Below are 20,536 nucleotides of genomic sequence, written 5' to 3'. Positions count from 1 at the left end.
ACTTACTACACAGTGTGTTCTTAGACTGAGCTACTTAACTCTTGTGAGCTCCCATTTTTTTTTCATCTATAAAATGGGAGTGATGATGGCATCTATTTCGCTAATGAAGTGGCTGAAATATATGTGACATACTTAGCATACTGCCTGACATTTATTAAAGGCTCATGAGCAGAGATGGAGTGTTAACACAGTAGTATTTTTATAAGATTTTACCTCAGTGGAAAATGGGGGCAGGCAGAACAGGGAGAGACTGGAAGCTGGGTGCAGACAATGTGATCGTTTATGGCAGGGGGGTGGGCTGGAATTATAGCAGAGAACTTAGAGGAAGAATGGGCTTGGATAGACATCTGAAGGAAGGCTTAGTGACTGTCAGAATGGTGAAGGGCAAGAGAAGGGAAGGGGTTTGGAGATCTGGTTGATAAAAGGATAGTGTTGACTGCTGCTGTTAAAATGCTACCATTCACTCAGCGTTTTGAAAGTCAACTTTATTGAGGTATAATACGCATAAAATAAAATAACACTCTAAGAGTACAATTTGATGAGTTTTGACAAATAAGTACACCTGTGTAACTACTGACCCAGTTAGGATACAGAACAGAAAGTCTCTTCAGTAAATCCCCACCCTGTTCACCAAGCATATTGAGTACATTCTTTGTGCCACATACTGTGCTAGTTGTTGGAACCCCAGTGAGATAAATGAGGCATAGTCCTAGCCGGTGAGAAGCTCAGATCAGTCTAGATAACAGACCTATACACTGGCAGTTACAGTTCAAACTTAAGTGCTCCCAAGGGAATAAAAATTGGGTGCTGAGAATTGTATAACCCAGACCTGGAAAGAGCACGGGAGGGCTTTCTGTAGGAGGTGATATACTGACTGACACCTGAAGGATGACAGAACTTGGCTGGCGGGGAGGGAAGGCATTCGTGACAGGGAAGGGAGAGACAGACATTTTAGGCAGAGGTTATGGTATATTCGGAGACTTGGGTTCTAGAGAGAGCTGGCATGCTTCGGGAACTGGATTTAGCAGTTCAGTGTGATTAACACTTCAGAGTGTAGGGGAAGAGATGAGTGAGAGGTGAAGACAGAGAAGCAGGATACAGCTAGATCATACAGGAGGTTTTAAGCCATATTTAGGATTTTGGACTCTATCCTGAGGCAGTTGAGAGCCATTGAACAGCAACCCAGGTTAAACAAGGGATTAACATGACCACATTTTTAATATAGAAAAGCCACTTACTCTGGCTACCGTATGGAGAATAGGTTGGAGGAGGACCAGTTTGGAGACTATTATAGTAATCCAGGTTGGAGATGGTGGTGATGAGACCTAGACAGGTACAAGTGTGACTATAAAGAAATGGATAAATTCCAGAGAAGTTTTAGAGGTGAAATTAACAGGCATTGGTGGGTTAAATGGATGCGAATAGATAGGAAGAAGGAAGACTTGAAGGTGATGCTCAGTATTGAACAAGAGGGTGAGATTCATGTGTATACTATGTTCACCTTCAGCTGGAGATGTTAAGATAGCAAAAGATGGTGAATGGAGTTAAACTCAGGCAAAGTGAGATGTTCCATCAAAGACTCGTACAGACATTATCAGAACCAGAGAGAGATCTGGGGGAGACGTCAGCAGTCTGGTAGTTGAAATCACGAGGTTGAAAGAACTCTCCAAGGAGAAAGATGAATGGAGGGAGGAACGTGGAAGTCAGGGGCAGGAGAAGGTTGAGCTACTCAATTGCCCCTTTTTAACAGATCAACCACCCTCTAACACCCCTGCCCCCCAACAATAGCCTCAAGTAACTAGTGGAGCATGACTCCATGAGGCTTGTTAGAATAAAGTGTGGCCAGTGTTTCATCATTCATCCTGTTAGGTTTTGTACCACAGAAGCTAATTAGAAATTAGGGATTGAGGCCAGTGTACAGATTATGGATTGACAGAGCAAGTGAGACTTCTCTGCAAATGCAGTAGCTTGAAGGTGCCTAGAAGAAAAGAATCTGGGAGCGCTGAAGGGATGGAGCAGCACTGCCCCCTGTCCCAGTGGGCTGTTGACCAGAAAGGAGAGCGGGCCCTCCAGGTGGTTCCTTCTTAGTTTCTAGGTTCTTGGTCTGGTTTAAGGACAGCAGCGGGGAGAGGACGGGGCGGCCCGGGGAGGGTCTCTTTGGCATCCCTGACTCGTTCACTTTCTGTATTGCCCGTTGGGTCTCTGCTACGTCACAAGCCTGCACTGCCATTCGCATACGAAAAGTCCTCTTTCCGGGCGGTAAGCACTTTTGGTTGTTGTCTCTTTACCTGTAGCCTCACTCCTTTTTCCTCTTCTCCGGCTCACTGCTTCATAGAAGAGTCTGCAAATGCAACCTCGGGTTGAGGCGGTGCTGCCTGCAGTGCCGGGAGATGACATTCCTGGGACAAAGGAGCCTCTAGAGGCTGAATCCCGGACTCGGGTTTCCTCCCTGGGCGTCTGCTGTTCTGATTCACAAGGGCAGCTGGCTGTTCTGTCTGACATGGAGGAGCAGCAGCCGTGGCAACTCGGAGTTGAGCGGTAGTGTTCCCAAGGACAGCGGCCTTCCCCTCCCTGTCACTCAGCATTCTCCCCATTTTGCTTGCTTTCACCATTATGTTATATGTAAGCACACAGTTGGCTTTTATTATTCAAACAAAATTAATGCTTCATCTCTAAAGGGGGTAGATGAAGAAAACCTGTGGGTGTGGCCAGTGCTCTAGACTCTCTGGGCAAGCTGTTGGTGATCTTTATCCTAGATTTCCCAGAAGCCTCTGCAGACTTGTCTGTATAACCTTTCACATAAGCATCCCATTTCCTGTAGCGGGATGGCTCTTTCATCTGGCTGTGTTTCCATGGTTTCCACACTGACTTATTTGCATACTTCTCCGAGAGTTCATTTTCCAGCGTTTCAGCTCCGCTCTGGGACCGTTCAGTTTACCTCGGGATTGTGTCCACTGTGGCTGCTCAACTGCTCTTTCTGTTAGTGCGGGCCCACTGTGGTTTTCCCTGTCTCTGTGTGGCTGTCAGTAACCCATGTATGACTGCTCATCTCTGCATTTAAGTCCATCTGAGGAAATGGCTCAGCTACTAGGATTAGTAAAGCCCTGGAAGACAAAGTGTAAAGTAAAGCGTCGTTGCTCTCACGTCCTGGGCCGTTTCCCCACTGGTTAGCCTTAGCGCCCATGTCCTTTTCTCCTCTTCTTCACCAGTGGCCGGCATCTCACTTGCACTTCCAAAAGCCAACACAGGAAGACTGTGGGCCTTATCTGGGTGTCTGACTTAGCCTCTGAAGGAAGATTTGGGTCAGGCTTTTAGCAGAATACTCACTGCTGGGGGAGATGGCTGTGGGGAGGTGCTGGGAAGCCCCCCACCTTCTAAGACATCTGGTAGCGCTGGCCAGCTGGATCCGCCGTGGGAAAGCCCAGGAAGTATGGCCCGCGCTGCAGTACCTGACCCCGCCTCCCTCCCCCGAGCAGAGCATGAGAAGGACAGGCTGTGCAAGAGCGCCGACTACATGAACCTGCACTTCAAGGTCAAGTGGCTGCACAATGAATACGTGCGGGATCTGCCTGCCCTCCAGGGCCAGGTGCCCGAGTACCCGGCGTGAGTCATCACGTGGGGGCTGCCGAGGGAAGGGGGGCTCAGGGGCTGGGCGCTGCCAGGATCCTGGCTGCCAGGCACGTGGCAGCTGCCAGCACCAGCTCCAACCTCTCCGTCTTCCTGCCTGGCTGCAGGTGGTTTGAGCAGTTTGTCCTGCAGTGGCTGGACGAGAATGAGGATGTGTCCTTGGAATTCCTGCGTGGGGCCTTGGAACGAGATAAGAAGGATGGGGTGAGTCAGGGGCTTGAACTTCACAGGTGTCTAGCCGGGTCTCCCAGCAATTAGCTGTCGGCAGGAGTGCCTGGGCGCTAGCCGGGATGGCCGTCCCCGCCTGGTGGAGCCCGTCAGGAGGGCTGTCCAGGGCCGTGGCGCCACCCCTGCTGTGCAGGAGAGCCCTTTGGGGCCTGACAGACGTGGGACGAGGTCGCAGCTGCAGATGATGACGCTGTGTGTGGCCTTCCTCAGTTCCAGCAGACATCAGAGCACGCACTCTTCTCTTGCTCTGTGGTGGACGTCTTCACACAGCTCAATCAGAGCTTTGAGATCATCCGGAAACTGGAATGCCCAGACCCCAACATCCTTGCCCACTACATGAGGAGATTTGCTAAGGTACCATGACCCTCCTACCCTTTTCCCCTTACTCCATTATACTCACGGCCTATCTACAGACCTGAGATCAACCCCTCTTTCTGATGGCTTTTGGGTACAGCCCAGCGTCACCCCATGCTCCTTTACTTGAATCTGGGGCAGACAGGTGGGTTTTTTTCAGTGGGGTAGAGAGGGAGATTGGTCCCCTACTTTGAGATTCCTCTTTAGGTACATGTTGTTACTGTTCTGGGAGATGTGTGACCCCAGGTGCAATCCTCATGGGGAAAGCTAAGGGTCCCCTCTCCTTCCTCTTCCCCTTTCTTCTCAGACCATCGGGAAGGTGCTCATGGAATATGCAGACATCTTATCAAAGAACTTCCCAGCTTACTGCACAAAGGAGAAAATGGTGAGGGCCAGGCTTTTTGCTTTTGAAACTATCCTCAGAGCTGAGGGTGGGGTGATGCTCCTGACTTGTGATTCCCAGCAGGGCTGTGCTTGAGATTATGCCACAAAATAACAAGAACCTGATAAGGAGTTCCTTTGAGCCTCCATTTGGTAATTTATCCTCTGCTAAGCTAGACCTTTGCTTAGTCTTTCTTTCTTTTTAAAAATACAGTCAGAGAGTTATAAAGGGTAATCCCATGAACACCTGGGGCTCCCCCCATTCAGGATTAAAGCAGAAACATTTGCTTCTAGTCTTCATTTAAGGAGAGCTGTCAGTATTGCTTCCAGATCTCAGTGCTTAGGGAGAGACGGGTATAACACATGCTGTAAATTCCCTGTGGTTTTTGGAGTCATGTGAGAGAGGCAGGGGTCCTAAACTGTTCCGTGCTGAATGGAGCCAAGACTTAACACTTCCGTCTGTCCCCACAGCCTTGCATCCTGATGAACAACATGCAGCAGCTGAGGGTGCAGCTGGAGAAGATGTTTGAGGCCATGGGAGGCAAGGAGGTAGGGCTGAGGTCCAGGGTTGCCGCATTCTCCCTTTGTTCCCGAGCTCCTCAGCCGTAGAACTCTGCCCTCTCCTGACCGGGTCTGGACCTAAAGTTTAGCTTGGGGTTTGTACTGGTTTGAGCTGAGAGATTTGAGTTGGCATTGGGGTAGAGGCCCTCGGAGGGAGGGGTCAGGGCACAGGAGGGAAGAAAGGCCTAAGAGAACCAGCTGAGCCAAGCCTGCCTCCTGTGGATGCAGCTGGACCCTGAGACTGCAGACAGTCTGAAGGAGCTTCAGGTGAAACTGAATGCAGTTCTGGATGAGCTCAGCATGGTGTTTGGAAACAGGTCAGTGGCCCCAGAACACCCAGCCCTCAGAGCCAAGCGTGGTGCCTGGCCAGTCCCGGAGCCCCTGCCCCACCGGCCTCCACCCAGCCGCACCCTTGTGCACCTTCCCCTCTTCCTGCTGGCCTGCGCTGTCGGAGCCGCACCGTGTGTGTGCCAGAGCGGGACCGAGCTGCCGGAGCTGCTTGAGGGCCAGTGTGTGCGGGGACCGAGGAGGGCTGCACTGTGGGCGCATGTGTAGTTTCCAGGTGCGGATCGATGAGTGTGTTCGACAAATGGCTGACATCCTGAGCCAGGTGCGGGGCCCAGGGAACGCATCCCCCAACGCACGGGCCTCGGTGACCCAGGATGCGGACAGTGTGCTCCGGCCTCTCATGGACTTCCTAGACGGCAAGTGAGTACAGTACCCAGGGCTGTCCTGTGGGGACGAAGCAGAGAGGCGGTCAGAGGAGCTGCTCAGGGAGGGGTCTCTCGAGCACTCAGCCCATCCTGACCCGCGGCCTGGCCCTGCAGCCTCACGCTTTTTGCCGCTGTGTGTGAGAAGACGGTCCTGAAGCGGGTGCTGAAGGAGCTCTGGCGGGTGGTAATGAACACGATGGAAAGGACGATCGTTCTGCCTCCACTCACCGACCAGACGGTGAGGACAGCTCCTTTCCACCTCCACCTGCTGTGTCCCTTACCCGGCTCCCTGCTTCCTGATGGGGTTTGCACTTCTCTGCTTTGAATGATTCTCTCTGCCCAGGGCACCCAGCTGATCTTCACTGCTGCCAAGGAGCTGAGCCAGCTTTCCAAACTCAAGGTGCTCTGGATACGTGGGGTCCTTCTGCAGCCAGGTGGGAGGGGCAGGGGCTGACTGGAGGGGGGACATCTGAGCTCTGAAGACTGAAGAGGAGGAGAAGGAGAGGGGCATGCAGCTATGGGCTGACAAGTGGGGGACTTCATGACAGCCCCAAGCTATCCTGATGTTGTTGCTTTCTCTGGGGCTCCAGGACCACATGGTGCGAGAGGAAACACGGAATCTGACGCCAAAGCAGTGTGCCACCCTTGACCTCGCCCTGGACACCATCAAGGTGGAGAGCCCCTCCTCCAGGCTGTCTTCCTGCCCTACCCTCTTGGTCCTGGCATTCCACTCTGCCAGATTAGGGTCCCCTCGGGCTCTTGCCACCCCACATCCAGGACAGAGTGGTTTTTGTGTCTGTCTTTCTCTGTTACATCCACATTCCCCTTTGGAGCAACCAAAATGGTACCTTCTGTGTGGCCTCAGGTGAATCACCAAAGACCTAGAAGATTTGTTCTTGGCTTCTGAGGACACTTTAGTTCACTTAGTAACCTCATTGTCGTTCTGGAATATTTCCCACTGGGAATTAATCTTCCAGATCCAATATCCCAGATCAGGCTAACCTCTTCATTTATGTTTAAAATCATTCGGGTTTCAAAGGGTATTTTTTTCCCCCGACTATGCATTCATTTATTCAACCAGACAACATGTGTCCAGGCATTATACACTAGGAAGGATGCAGAGAGAATCAGATATGGTTCATGCATCAGGATACTTATAATCTGGTATAATTTGGTAGTGACCAGACTATCATCTGGTATAAGGTGGTAATAAAGCAGGTACACATGGGCTGTGATTCAGGGCACTAGGGAGAGAGGTATGTCACAGGTATAAAGTGCTCTAAGGGTTCCCAAGGGTAAAGCACCACTTCTGACTGAAAAGCTGCTGCCTAAAAAGCTTCTATCCCATTTCTGTGCCTGTCCATGTAGATTCATCCATCAGACATCACATCCAGAAACGTGGCCATCCCTTCCCACTCCTGCCAGATGCTCACACAAGACTCTGCACCTGAGAGACCGAGCCCCTGGCTCTGTGTGGCATTCCTGATCTCGCTTATTGAATGACTCCCTGTCCTCTTCCGGCATCTTTGCCGGCCTCTGCTTGGATGTCCTTTCTCTGAGGACATTGTTGGGGAGCTGCCTCTCTGAAGGGGGATGATGCAGTAGCGGCTATTCTTGTCTTTCAGCAATACTTTCATGCCGGAGGCAACGGGCTGAAGAAAACCTTCCTGGAGAAGAGCCCAGATCTGCAGTCCCTGCGCTACGCCCTGTCTCTGTACACACAGACCACAGACACTCTCATCAAGACCTTTGTGCGCTCACAGACTGCCCAGGGTAAGGCCCAAGGGTTTCGGGTCCCCGCGCCCCTCCCTGAGATGTCTCTGCCCCTAGGGAGTCAGTCTCCAGTGGCCCTCAGGGACGCTCTAGGCACTTCTTCAGAAAGCCCTTCACACACAGACATCAGGATTTTCTTGATGGGCCCCAGTCCTTACCCCTACCTACCCCAGACTCATACCAGATAGGAATCCCAGAGATCTGGGAGATGTGCCTGAGCTTTCATTTCCCAACATCATCTGGCCAGTGCCTGTGTGTTGAGCTCAAGGAGTATACCCTGTTTGATAGGGAAAATGTGTGAGAAAGCCTTGAGAATGAGTGGTTAAGATACTCACGAAGTCTTGTAGCTTTGGGAGCCAAAGATTTCCCAGATTCTCCAGTGTGGATGAGAAGAAGACTAAGGGGGTGATCCGTGGGAGCACTTGAAAGGAGGGTGCAGATCACGGGGCTGTACAGACCTGAGGCTCCAGCCTCGTGGGTGATGCTAGTGCACGGGGCACCCAGGCAGCTGGTTCTTTCCCCACGATTTCCAGTTTTCAGGACCCCTCCCTGTCTCCAGGCAGGCCCATCCAAAACAAAACATCTGCACAAACATGGCTCAGACTGAAATTCAGACCCTGACCCTGAGGAGGTCCTCCTGGGAAGGACCTTCAAGGTGCAATCATTAATTGCTCCTTCCAGGGAAACCTAGGCATGCTGCCTGGAAGAGTGAACCTGGCAGGGGGCTGGAGGTGGGGAGGCTTAAGCCTTACTGAGCTGTGAACTGACCTGGATGGGAAGAGGGAGGGCATCTAAGTCGTTAGGATGGGGTTGATGGAAAGTGAAGAAATGCAGGGGGACCTGCAGTACTGTTTCATTTTCCATGTGTATTCTTATTTCAAGTCCAGAGTGAGAAGAAAGAGCAAAAGAAGTTATGAGCCTTGCTCAACAGACAGGGGGATCTTTCACAGAGTTGAGTATGTGTAAAGGCCCATAACATCAGAGAGGCTAGGAGTTAATCTAAAAGGCTTTTCAGAGACACTGAGCTTTGAGCTAGATACAAAGATGAGGCGAGACTGGAGAGGGCACCTAAGAAGTAAGACCAGGCAAGGGTGGTGACCATAGGGAGTCTGCAGTCGTGTGTGTGTGTTCCACCCACTGCTTTGTTATTTAGAGCCTAGGAAATTAGGGCCTAGAGCTTTCTCTATTGTGTCCCGCCGGTCTCAGAAACCTGTATGTTCTACTGCCTTGTCTGTGATGTGCAAACTGTTAAGTATAGTTTGGAGCAGTCACTGGCCCCAGTCTCTCTCCACCCTGCTCCATCTCTGTGCTCCCTCGGAATAAGTGTAGTGCTGCTCTGGATGCCTGTGGACTTCTTGGGCTCTAACTGATTCTTCTCTCTCTGTCCTGCCGCTGCTGCCTCTTGGCTTGCCTGTCCTCACTTAGTGCACGATGGGAAAGGTATTAGGCTTACTGCCAATGAGGACATTCAGCCGGAAAAGGGTACGTTATACACCTGCAGATGTGAATCGGACACGGGCTAACACTGTCCCCTGTGAGCTAGAATGAGCTGCTTAAGGTGGGGCTGAGGGAACCAGATGTCAAAGGTCAGAAGTTCTATCCCAAGTCTCAGAGATGGGCAGTGTATTTGTACAGTCCGAGATGGGGTTAACAATAGTTGTCTTCAGAATTCCCCCACTGCTCCATCTGAGGACAAAAAATAAATTTTATCTGGGGTGTAGGGTACTGGGGTTTTCCCCAAATAGAGTGAGGCCTCTACTGAGGGGTGCCTGCAGACTGCCAGGGGACACTGGGGAGCTGTGTGTGGAGAGGCCTAGGTTTGAGTAGGAAGAAGTCACTGCATGCAGGGCAGCCCATAGGAGGGAAGGTGCTGCTTTGGGCTAGACAGGACCCGTATTGTTCTGCTGAGAAACTGCGGGGTGGCACAATATTCACACCAAAATATAGGATGGCGGCACTGTACTTTCTCAACATCTTTCAATGAAAGATTCTTCAGCCCAGGAGATAAGAGAAGTCTGGAGAACCTGAGAGATTCCAGTTGTAGTTTTGGAAGAAGTTTCACCTAAAATGTTGTCACCCTGACTTGTATTTTAATACACAGCCTCATTCTTCATCTCCTTTCTTTTCCTTTCCCTGTGGCTCACATCTCCATAGCTTCTGTGGGTGACTGCTTCTTGCTTTAGGGTGTAGAATAGTAGCCTCCCAGCTATTGGTTTTACCTGGAGTAACTGGGTGTAAAGTCTTCCAGTTCTCCAGTAGGGAACCATCTGTCCCTCTGCCTGCCAGGCTCCGGTGTGGATGATCCTGTGGGAGAAGTCTCTATTCATGTGGACTTGTTTACACATCCTGGAACTGGGGAGCACAAGGTCACAGTGAAAGGTGAGTGGCATGGATGCACAGGCTTGAGACCTTTTCTTGCCCAGTGGCCCTATCAGTCAGGCAGGGACTGCTTATCCCAACCCTTCAGCCTAGCCCTTCTCCAAGGGGAACCCCAGCTGGGGGCTCAAGAACTGGGAATGCGTGTGGGTTGCCTCACAGGTTTCCATGTTTGTGTAGTGGTTGCTGCCAATGACCTCAAGTGGCAGACAGCAGGTATGTTCCGGCCCTTTGTGGAAGTCACCATGGTTGGCCCTCACCAAAGTGATAAAAAGAGGAAGTTCACAACCAAGTCAAAAAGTAACAACTGGGCTCCCAAGTACAACGAGACGTTTCACTTGTAAGTTATGGTTGGGAATCTGAAGGACTTTGGGATGGGAGTGATCTGTGGAGTAAGAATTAAGAGAAGAGAGAAGGGATGGGCTAGATGGTGGCTGGGGTGAATTCATTTGAGGACGCCCTCATCTCTGGTCTCCTATCTTCCATCTACCCTGTGCTCACAGCCTCCTGGGAAATGAAGAGGGGCCAGAAGCCTATGAGTTGCAAATATGCGTGAAGGATTACTGCTTTGCACGGGAGGACCGTGTGCTGGGGCTGGCTGTGATGCCTCTGAGGGATGTGGCAGCCAAGGGCAGCTGTGCTTGCTGGTGCCCCCTGGGCCGGAAGATCCACATGGATGAGACAGGCATGACCATTCTCCGGATTCTGTCTCAGAGGAGCAACGACGAAGTGGCCCGGGAGTTTGTGAAGCTCAAATCGGAGTCTCGTTCCTTGGAGGAGGGGAGCTGAGCACCCAGGCTCCTGTGCCGACCAGAGGGCACCAGTTCCACAAGTCAGGGATAATAGGACTTACTACGTAGTCGTCTTAGATCCTCACAGTCAAGAGGCTGATTCATTCAGTTAGGAACGTTTAAGGAAAAATCTAGGGTGGTGTGAGTGTGGCTTTTCACAGAAAGGGTCTGAATCCCTGACCAGCAGGTCTGTGGTGCTAGGAGCTGGGCTGTGGGGCTTACCACACAGGGAGATTTTTCACAGAGGGGCAGACATTTCTGAAAGTGTCAGCCATTCTTGGTAGAGATCCTTCACTCCCACACCCTTTTCTCCCCCTCTCCATACCACACCTAATCCAGTTAGATCCATATGTACCAATCATTAGAGGAACACGTTTAGGGGGCCTGGAGCTTGTGCCTAATTAGGTAAGTAATCCGTTGAGTCTACAGGTACTGCTGAGCCCTGTAGTCTGAACTGGAGTATGGCCAGGGCAGGAACACACAGAATTGAATGCAGACCATCCCTTGAGCAGAACCCAGCAGTGTAGAGTGGCTCAAGGGAGTACAGGGCATTGAGACTGAACAAGATACCTTTCAGCAGTGAGCTATGCTCATCCCTTCCCCCAGATTAGCTGTCATGAGTAGAACCAGGTTCACATGGTGCTTCAGAGGCCTGTGCAGAATTTCTTTGGAACCCAAGCACCAGGGGCCACCTGCCCAGGAGTCTCCCTACCTCACTCCTTTAGGAAGGGGAGTGATGCTTCAGGATATGAAAGGCTCTTAAGTATACATATCTGAGAGCTCGTTGAAGAATCCAGGAGAGAGGGCTTCTTCATAGCTAAACCCTGAACAAAGCCAAAAATTGTGGAAATAGTCTAGAAGGAGTCCTGTTCACCTATGGCCATGGCCTTCTGGTGGTCCTCGCCCTTGCAGACAGAATCTAGCCTTTGTCCTCACTCCCCTTCATCTAGGTCAGCTGCTGTCCCCCTCATAAACCATTCAACTCTACAGAAGGAACTTAGACTATGATCCCTTGGTACAGGCTGGATTGGGGGGGGGGGGGGGAGCAGCGGGGGAGGGGGCTCAACACTCCCAGGGAGTCATGCGGACTTCCCAGGCCCTTGCTCAGAGATGTGACATGATCCTTCAATATCCTCATAGCAGCCTCTTGGACTTCTTGAGGACTCTGCATTAGCCATTACATGAAACAAGAAACGAAGCATCTTTGCTGTTTTAAATTGTATGTGCCATTGTTTCAAGAAATTATTGACTAGTCTGTAATAAATTATCTTGTAGCAGCCTCTGGGATCTGGTAATTCCGGTAAAGTGTGGAAAGCTGTGATGACTTTCTAATATAATGACAGATTTAGACCAGCGGCTCTTTCCTCCTCTCCGCAGTCACAAGCGGAGGAGCCTTTCCTAGGGGAAGAGCAGCGCTCTGGGAAAGGGGGCGTGGCTGGCGGCGGGCTTGGGGCGGAGCGGTGTGGCGGGAGGCGGGGTCTCTCTGGGCTGGTTCGTGGGGCTCCCGGGCACCTGCGCAGAAAGGTGCGTTAAGATGGCGGTCGTTCCCTGGAGTCGACGGCTGCGGCGCGATGGTGAGAAAGAGGCGCCCGAAGGGGGCGCCCGAGGAGAGGTTATCACCTTCTCCCTCCCAAGACTGAAGAGATTGTGCCCGTCATATCGCACTCTATACTTCCCAGTAGCTGTCTGTCTTTATTCTTCTTGTAAACTGTTCTCCCAGTCCTCCCCATCCCCATACTGGAGTATATGGGTTTCCTAGATGCTTCAGAGACTTATCTGCCCAGATACCTAGCAGAGGGGACCTTCCCCCGCAGATTCCTTCCAGAGGGTATCCGTTTGTCTAGTTAATAAAACAGATATCCCCCAGTCAAGGTACATTCCTACTAACTCGAGGAGTTTTCTCTCCACTTTTCCAGCACTGTCCACAGAGTCTCTGAGAAGGAAGCCTTGAATCCTATGCCATATTTGACTTGAAAGTGGCGTGTTTGCTATCATTCCTCTCTCATATGGAGCTGGAAACCTACCCCATAAGCAAAAGTCAAACTTTGGCTGATAGCCTACAAAGACTTGCATTTTTGAATTAGTAACTAACTTTGAAAAAATATTTAACATTTAAAAAATGCATATTTCCTGCGGTGGGTGGGGGTGTGGAAAAGCTGTTAACTCATGTACCCAGAAAATGACAGGTGGTTGGAGCTCAGAAGCAACTAGCAAATTAGTTTTCTACAGTTTATATAGACTCCAGGGACTTCTGTGGTGGTCCAGTGGTTAAGACTTTGCTCCCAATGCAGGGGGAATGGGCCCAGGAACTAAGATCCTGCGTGCCACAAGTAATGGCCCCCCAAAAAAGCACTGAGTAGACTCCATTATTCCTTATTTTGTCATACTGGATTTTACTTTATTTACCTGGTGCCTGGGAGGCATTTGAGTTTGTAATTCCTGATGTAAGATTTTGGGTAATTTTCTGTACCACTACTCTGAGCTCTTAATGGAAACTAAAATCCAAAGAGGCTGGATATATGTTTACGTTATCTTTGGTTTCTGTGATACCCTGATTAGGATCAGAGATCATACTAGTAGTTAAAACCCAGGGTGAAGTCTGTTTTAAAGTGTTCTTTATAAGAGAATTCAATCAGAAAAACTGCAGATGGCTTCTTGGTGCATTTTTATCTTGAAGAAATCATGTGACAACTCCTCTCTGGTGGGGTCAGGCTGAGAAACAAGATGCTGTTTCTCTGAACACCTGGTTTTAAAAGGGCCTGACTTTGGTCTGTACTGAAAGTGATGTCTCAAAAGTGCTGTCTCCTTCACTCCAGACCACATAGATGGTAACTGTCCTCTCTGTGGGAAATAACAAGCCTTGTAGTATCGAGTTGGAGGTATTCTGCAGACTGTATCTAATCAAAAGTGGAATAGAAGAAGTACCTTTAAGTGGATTTTTTAAAAAGCAAAATCATTTCTATCAGCATAAGTGTATAATTCACCTGGTCATTGTGAATATTTGGGCTAGCTCCATGAATGAACCCCCCAACTCCTTTTCTTGAAGCAGCAAGGCTAAGCTAAAGAAGCAACGTGGAGTAGTGGAGTTGGTATTGAAGTGGGAGTCAGAAAACATGAACAGGAGTCTCCGCTCTGCTGCATACTAGTCAGGGGACCTTGACTTTGAACCTTTCAAAGGCTGTTTGCTTGTATCTGTTAAACGGACTACGCATCCCTGCTGTGTTTACCTCAGAGGGATCAAATGGGCTTTTTAAAATTGGAAAGCACTTTGAAAACTATACATTTTCTTTAGGTGTATAAGGGATTATTATCATTATTACAAATGACCCTCTGAGCTCTGATAACTTCCAGGGAACTTGTCTTTCTGTGTCCTGGATTCAAAATCAATAAATATGTGCTGTGTGCATCATATGTACCAGGTACTCATCGAGGCATGGAGCCTAGTATTGAACAAAGCAAAGCCCATATGGATTTAGGAGTCAGTAATCATGTTGAGTGCCCATTAGGTACCCAGTGCAGTATCACAGCCTGGCGAAACAGCAGGCAGAGTTTAGATGATGAGCTTAAGTCTTCAGCTGTATAGCCGTGAGTCTCCCTGTGTGAGCCTGACCCTTCCCATCTGTAAAGTAAGGTGCTTACAAGGCAAAGGCTTCCCTGGTGGCTCAGTCGGTAAGGAATCTGCCTGCAATGCGGGAGACCCAGGTTCGATCCATGGTTTGGGAAGATTCCCCTGGAGAAGGCGTTGGCAACCCACTCCAGTATTCTTGCCTGGAGAATTCCATGGATAGAGGAGCCTGGTGGGCTATAGTCCGTGGGGTCACATAGAGTCAGACATGACTGAGTGGTCAATGGCTTCCCTGGTAAATCTGCCTGCAATGCAGAAGACCTGGGTTCGATCCCTGGGTCAGGAAGACCCTTGGAGAAGGGAATGACTACCCACTCCAGTATGCTTGCCTGGAGAATTCCGTGCATAGAGGAGCCTGGCAGGCTACATGCAGCCCATGGGGTTGCAAAGAGTCAGACATGACTGAGTGGCTTTCACTTCAGCCAAGGTAAAGTCTAAGGTTCTTTTGAGCTAAAATTTGTTTGTTTGGAGATTACAATTGCTCAATTTCCCTGCAGTGAGTTTATTGTCCTGCCAGGATGCTAAGACTAACAGAGCCAACCAGTCTTAGAACTACAAGGACAACAGAGTGCCAATGTTACTGGAGTTCCAGCAGAATAGCAACAGCAGTGTTGCTCTGTGGGTAATCAAATCCTTAGACTTCTTGGGATACCACGTAGGCATGGATAGATGGGAAGCATCAGATTAGAGGAGAGGAAGGAGACTTGATTGAAGACACTGGAAATTTAATGAGTGGAAGAACAAAGGAGAAGAACATGACATTTATTGTTTTCCTAGTGTATCAGTCAGGAGTCCTTATAGGAAAATAATTGGTGGATTCAAAAGAATTTAATCGAAGAGAGTTTAACCGAAGGATGATTTACAGACATATGATCATTGTTAACAGAAACTAAAAAGAAATGGTGAAACCCAACAGTGGTGAATCAGTAGCACTCCTACGCCTCAAGGGTAAGAAAGGGGAGTGTTGTTACCAGGGCCCAGTGAGAACTACAGTTTGGGAGACTGTCTGGCAGGAAGCTATAGCCATTAGTGTTAAGCAGGCATTATAAGGATTTAGACAAGGCAGCAGGAAGATAGAGAAATAAATGCCCTAACCTTTCTCCTCTTGCCCTCTAGTCTCCAGCTGGTACCTTCAATTGACAAAACCCAGACAGAAGCCTGGGGCAAGGTAGTTTGGATAATGTAGTTCATTGAGGTCAGCTTCCCAGAGCAGGGCAGAGGGAGTTGGCTGGGAGGAGGCCCAGCAAACAGAATAACCAGCATACAAGATATCTAGGGGAGGAAAAGTCACCACTATGGACTCTTTCCAAGGAAGTTATCCCTCTGTTCAAATTCAAAATCTACTCTTAGGCTTTGTCTCTTTAGCTGTCATTGTCCAAAATTTTACTCAGTCAATGGGAATGGCGGTGTATTGCCTTTGTCCTAGAGTGATTGTGAGGATCCTGTGATATGACACGTGAAAGTGCTTAGCACATGCTGGAGGCTCAGTGTATTTTAGTTCCTTCCTTAATGCATGTGCCTAAATGGCTCCTTGGCTGAAATGCTTTTCCAGTCAAGGCTTCAAAGGGTTGCTGGAACTGAGTGAATGAAGGGGAGAATACCAGGAGATGAAGTCGGAACTCTGTAGCCCATCGTAATGACTTTGGCTTTTAAACAGAGTAAGGTAGGAAGTCATTGGAAAGTTGTGTAGCTTCTGATATCAGGGTTTCTGTTATCCACTAGGGTATCACTTGTTCATTTAAAAATATTTATTTAGAACATACCACATGCTATGTACTGTTTTAGGCACTGGAGATGGTAGTCCCTACCCTCAAGGATTATGTGGTCTTTAAAGGAGACAGATGACTTCAACTTAAAGCGTAATATTAAGATATGAGTAAACATAGAAGCTCATAATAAGGACATCATCCTTGGGGCATCTGAAAAGCTTCCTGAGCAAGATGATGTAAATTCAATCTTTTCCGTAGAACTTCGCCAAGTCTAAACAGAGGGAAATGAAGTTCTAGGAATTTAGAGTGATATGTGCACTTGGCACTTGGGTTTAAAAAAAAAAAAGTTGGTGATGAGCTGGAAATTGCAGGTAGCTTATATCACTGCATTTTTGCTTTGTGTAGGACAGTGGTTAGAGATAAAACAGAGAAGTAGGCAGAGGCCAGATCATGAAGAACTTATCCTAAAGGCAGTGGTGGGTTTTTAAGCAAAAAGATAAGTCACTATGGCAAGATGAAGAAGAGTCAGTTGAAGTGGGGTTTAGGTGGAAGGTGGGAACGAACAAAACTGCTGGAGACTATGAGGCTAATAATGGTGGCCTGAGCTTAAGTAGAAGCTTTGGGGATAGTGGTAGAGGACTATTCCAAGTTAACTTTTTATGAATGAGGGAGAATGTACAGAACTTCATGATTATTAAGTGGGAGAATGAAAGAGCATTGTCAGAGATGACTCGGGTTTCTGGCATGAGCTACTAGGTAAATAATAAGACTAGTAATAGATGTCCAAAGACAGGAAATAATAAGAGAGAGCACAAATTTGAGATGTGTGGGAGGTTGAGAATGGAGGTGATAATGTCAGTTTTGTAAATGTAGATTTTTCATTGTAAAATGCATGTTATGTTAAATATACCATTTGAAAGTGTACAGTTACATGACACTAAGTACATTCACAGTGTTTCACAACTGCCATTACTGTCTGGTTCCAGAACTTTTTTATATAATTGTGTTTGTTTATTTTGGGCTGCACTGGGTCTTTGTTGCTTCAAGTAGGCTTTCTCTAACTGCCGCGAGCAGGGGCTACTCTTGGTTGTGGTGCGTGGGCTTCTCATTCCCATGGCTTCTCTTGTTGCGGAGCACAGGCTCTAGGCACACGGGCTTCACTGGTTGCGGCACACAGACTGCATTTGGGCTTGTGAGCGCTACAGTAAGTGCAGACTCATCTGTTATGTCGCAGCGGCTTAGTTGCTCCATGCTGTGTGGAATCTTCCTGAACCAGTGATTGAACCTGTGACCCCTGCATTGGCAGGCAGATTCTTACCCACTGCATCACCAAGGAAATCCCAGAACTTCTTCATCTGCGAAGAAGGAACGCCATCCCTATTAAACAGTCACTCCTCAATACATGTAGATTTTGAGGCAATTATGTGACATCCAAATACAGATGTGAAATAGATATTTGAATATGCACTACTGAAGCTCAGGATAAAAATTCAGGCTGAAGATACATATTTCTGAAGCATTAGCATACAGGTAAGGGGTTCTCAACCTGGGGCCTGTTGTCTTGAGTGAGAATCTCTGGAATGTCCAAACGCATATATTTCTGCTCTAGAACAGATTGTCTCTTTAGGTGACTAGCCATAACTTCATTCTGAGTAATCTTTTTTTGGCTGTTTGGTGGGTATAGAGAGTATCATTTACAAAGTCAACAATAGGGAGTTAACTAAATTGCCATAATTTACAAGTGTGTGTGTATCCAGTATAAAGTGTGAAAATGAAAGTCACTTAGTTGTGTCTGACTCTTTGCAACCCCATGGACTTCTTCAGGTCAGAATACTGGAGTGGATAGCCATTCCCTTCTCCAGGGGATCTTCCCAACCCAGGGATGGAACCCAGGTCTCCCACATTGCAGGCAGATTCTTTACCAGCTGAGCCACCAGGGAAACCCAAGAGTACTGGGATGGGTAGCCTATCCCTTCTCCAGGGGATCTTTCAGATCCAGAAGTCAAATCAGGGTCTCTGGCATTGCAGGCGGATTCTTTACCAGCCGAGCTGCCAGGGAAGCCCAGTATAGTGCAGACTTTCTGATACACAAGCAGTTTTCAAAATATTAGATCTGAACAGCATCAACATCCCCTGTATTTGTAAGAGAGATGAATTCTTGGGCACCACCACAGACCTGCTGAATTGGAATCTCTGGTCAAGGGCCAGAGGTGGGGGAGGGGGGCACAGCCACCACGTGATTCTGATGCATATTAAAGTTTGAGAAAAACTGTGGTGGACTGTTCCTGGCCAGCTCTTTCAGTCCAGTAATAAAACATGGACTTCCTGGTTTTCTCGTTATCTTTTATGTGACAAAATCTTCATGGCAACATTTTGCAATGGCTGATGAATTCCTCATGAAAAAGTTCTCTTTGAGTACTCTTGTCCATCTGTGACCTTCTCTGTCATCCCGAATCATAGATACAAATATTAGTACCTACATGCTATTTCCCTCTTTAGTGTGCAGGAGTTATCTTCAACAACTGTAAAGATTGTTTATTTATAGATAACTGTGTCTGTCTATAAATTGTAGACTGTTCAGTGGAAAAGAAAATATTTCTGTGAATACCCTTTCTTTTCTATCTAGTCCTTTGTCTTGGAATCTCCCAGTCTTCTGCTGAGTCATATCCTTGGCTTTGGAGAATATGAAATGAATCTCACTGAAATTGCACCATTCTTTGTTCTCTACCCCTGTCAAGGAATATTCAGCTGCATGGCCATGTGTAGAGATGCAGTAGCTATATTCAAATCCTTGTGTCCCCTGGAATAAATAGCCATAGTCAGGAAGAAATTAGAAGCCACTGACTGATTCTGAAGAGAATTAGACTTTGTCATCAAGGCCAGTCAAGGAAAGTTTTCAGTTTCTGCCAATCCAAGGGTTAAGTCAGGCAGTGCAGTATTTTAGTTGTCTCTGTCTTTCTAAGAAGACTGTACACTAATTGAGGGCATGGATGATATTTTTTTTGCATTTTTGACCATGTCTTAACTAACATGTACTAGGCACTCAATAATCACTTGCCAAATTTAATTTACTTAATCCAGAAGGTAGAGTATAAAAATTTAAATTCTGGCCCTACCTTTAAGCCACTGGAAGTTAACTTACTTGACCTTTGATTTCCTCATCTGTAAAACATAAGTCTTGCCCTGCCTACTTCCCCTGTATAAAAATCTAAAGAGAAAATGTATATGAAGTACTCTTTAAAAAGATACAGAGATCTGAAAATGTGAACTTAACATAATAATTTGATTTGTGTGCTCTCTACCTTAGAGGAACAGTTGGTTCATTCTGATTGAGGAGAGAGAATGATATAGAATGGTGAGCTAGCAGTTGAGAGATACTGGTTTGAATCCTGATCGCCTTTAAATTCTTTGGGTCTTAGTCTCCTTTTATCTCGAATGACAGAGCACAGATAAGGTTACTGCAGTGGTTCTCAGCTTTGGATATATGTTGGAATCCCCTGATACTGAAAAATACAACTTGCATAGACTTGATTTAGTTGGTCTGGGATGCATGCTGGGTCTCGAGATTTTTTTTTTAACTCCCCTTTATTTTAAATCAGCAGAGCTGTTTATTCAGTTTAAATTTTACACAGGAATCCAGGTTACAAAACATCTATCAGTAGGACTTCTGTAGTCACTTTTTTAGGACTTTAAACTCTGACTACTGGTTCCTTTTTCTGATATCCCATTTTATAACTCCTATGGCTTCATGGAACACTGATAGAAAACCATTGAAATAGACAATATCCAAGATCTTTTCCAGTTCCCAAACTAGGTTTTGGCTCTATGTCTACTCACAAGATCTCTGTGCTTTTTCTTAACACCAGCCTGACTTGGAGGTTAGCTTTCCATTTACTTCCTTTTGATTACCCTGGCCCTTTTGCTCCGAGGCCGTGAGTAGTCTAGAATTCAATAGGCAAAAGCACCTCTAGGGTATCTTGTTGTCATACCTCCCCCGATCCAGTACATCCGGGGTGGGGGCCAGATATCTGTATTTTCTACAAGGATTTTTCAATTGTCTTTGAAACAACTGATCCATGAATGATACTTTTGGGAAAGATTGTCTTAAGGGATTTTGGGTCAAATGTAAAGCAGTAATGAATGATGAAATGCAGGGTCATAGTAGAACACTGGATTTCATCCTGGACTCAGTGCCAGATCTATCAAAGAGGAGCATCTGGGCATTTAAGGCTCTAACCTATACTTCTGAACCAGGCATGTGACCAGAATTCTCAGTAACCACCACAGATGCCTACTTGACAATCACCTCTTTTTAAAAATCACTTATTAAGTTTTATAGAAAGAACACAGCTGAGCATCATTCTGTTGGACAGTCACCTCTTCATTTGGGGTCATGTG

General features: G+C 47.7%; 2 protein-coding genes across 10 annotated transcripts in view; both read left to right on the top strand.

Moving 5' to 3' along the window:
• The window catches only part of UNC13B (unc-13 homolog B), a 202,903-nt gene extending 190,820 nt beyond the window's left edge, over nucleotides 1-12,083 (top strand). For 3 of the 5 annotated variants that reach the window (XM_070480297.1, XM_070480296.1, XM_070480294.1), the window contains 14 exons: nucleotides 3,477-3,603; nucleotides 3,735-3,831; nucleotides 4,066-4,209; nucleotides 4,517-4,594; nucleotides 5,062-5,139; nucleotides 5,380-5,468; nucleotides 5,707-5,859; nucleotides 5,979-6,102; nucleotides 6,208-6,264; nucleotides 6,455-6,535; nucleotides 7,490-7,637; nucleotides 9,924-10,016; nucleotides 10,194-10,353; nucleotides 10,517-12,083. In XM_070480297.1, coding sequence (XP_070336398.1) covers nucleotides 3,477-3,603; nucleotides 3,735-3,831; nucleotides 4,066-4,209; nucleotides 4,517-4,594; nucleotides 5,062-5,139; nucleotides 5,380-5,468; nucleotides 5,707-5,859; nucleotides 5,979-6,102; nucleotides 6,208-6,264; nucleotides 6,455-6,535; nucleotides 7,490-7,637; nucleotides 9,924-10,016; nucleotides 10,194-10,353; nucleotides 10,517-10,802 — 1,715 coding nt within the window. In that variant the 3' untranslated portion in view covers nucleotides 10,803-12,083. Of the gene's footprint in view, nucleotides 1-3,476; nucleotides 3,604-3,734; nucleotides 3,832-4,065; nucleotides 4,210-4,516; nucleotides 4,595-5,061; nucleotides 5,140-5,379; nucleotides 5,469-5,706; nucleotides 5,860-5,978; nucleotides 6,103-6,207; nucleotides 6,265-6,454; nucleotides 6,536-7,489; nucleotides 7,638-9,062; nucleotides 9,120-9,923; nucleotides 10,017-10,193; nucleotides 10,354-10,516 lie in introns of all 5 variants that reach the window. The other 2 variants (XM_070480295.1, XM_020880459.2) reach the window with 1 other exon arrangement.
• Nucleotides 12,084-12,282: 199 nt separating this feature from the next.
• Nucleotides 12,283-20,536, top strand: part of LOC110129206 (phospholipid-transporting ATPase FetA-like) — a 110,100-nt gene continuing 101,846 nt past the window's right edge. For 4 of the 5 annotated variants that reach the window (XM_070480291.1, XM_070480293.1, XM_070480292.1 and 1 more), the window contains exon 1: nucleotides 12,283-12,378. The gene's annotated coding sequence lies outside the window, so the exon portion shown is untranslated. The remainder of the gene's footprint in view (nucleotides 12,379-20,536) is intronic. The other variant, XM_020880420.2, reaches the window with a different exon arrangement.

This window comes from Odocoileus virginianus, chromosome 18 (assembly GCF_023699985.2).
Source record: "Odocoileus virginianus isolate 20LAN1187 ecotype Illinois chromosome 18, Ovbor_1.2, whole genome shotgun sequence".
Lineage (NCBI taxonomy): Eukaryota > Metazoa > Chordata > Mammalia > Artiodactyla > Cervidae > Odocoileus > Odocoileus virginianus.
The sequence above is the reverse complement of the archived record's forward strand: the minus strand, read 5'-3'. Positions and strand labels throughout refer to the sequence as shown.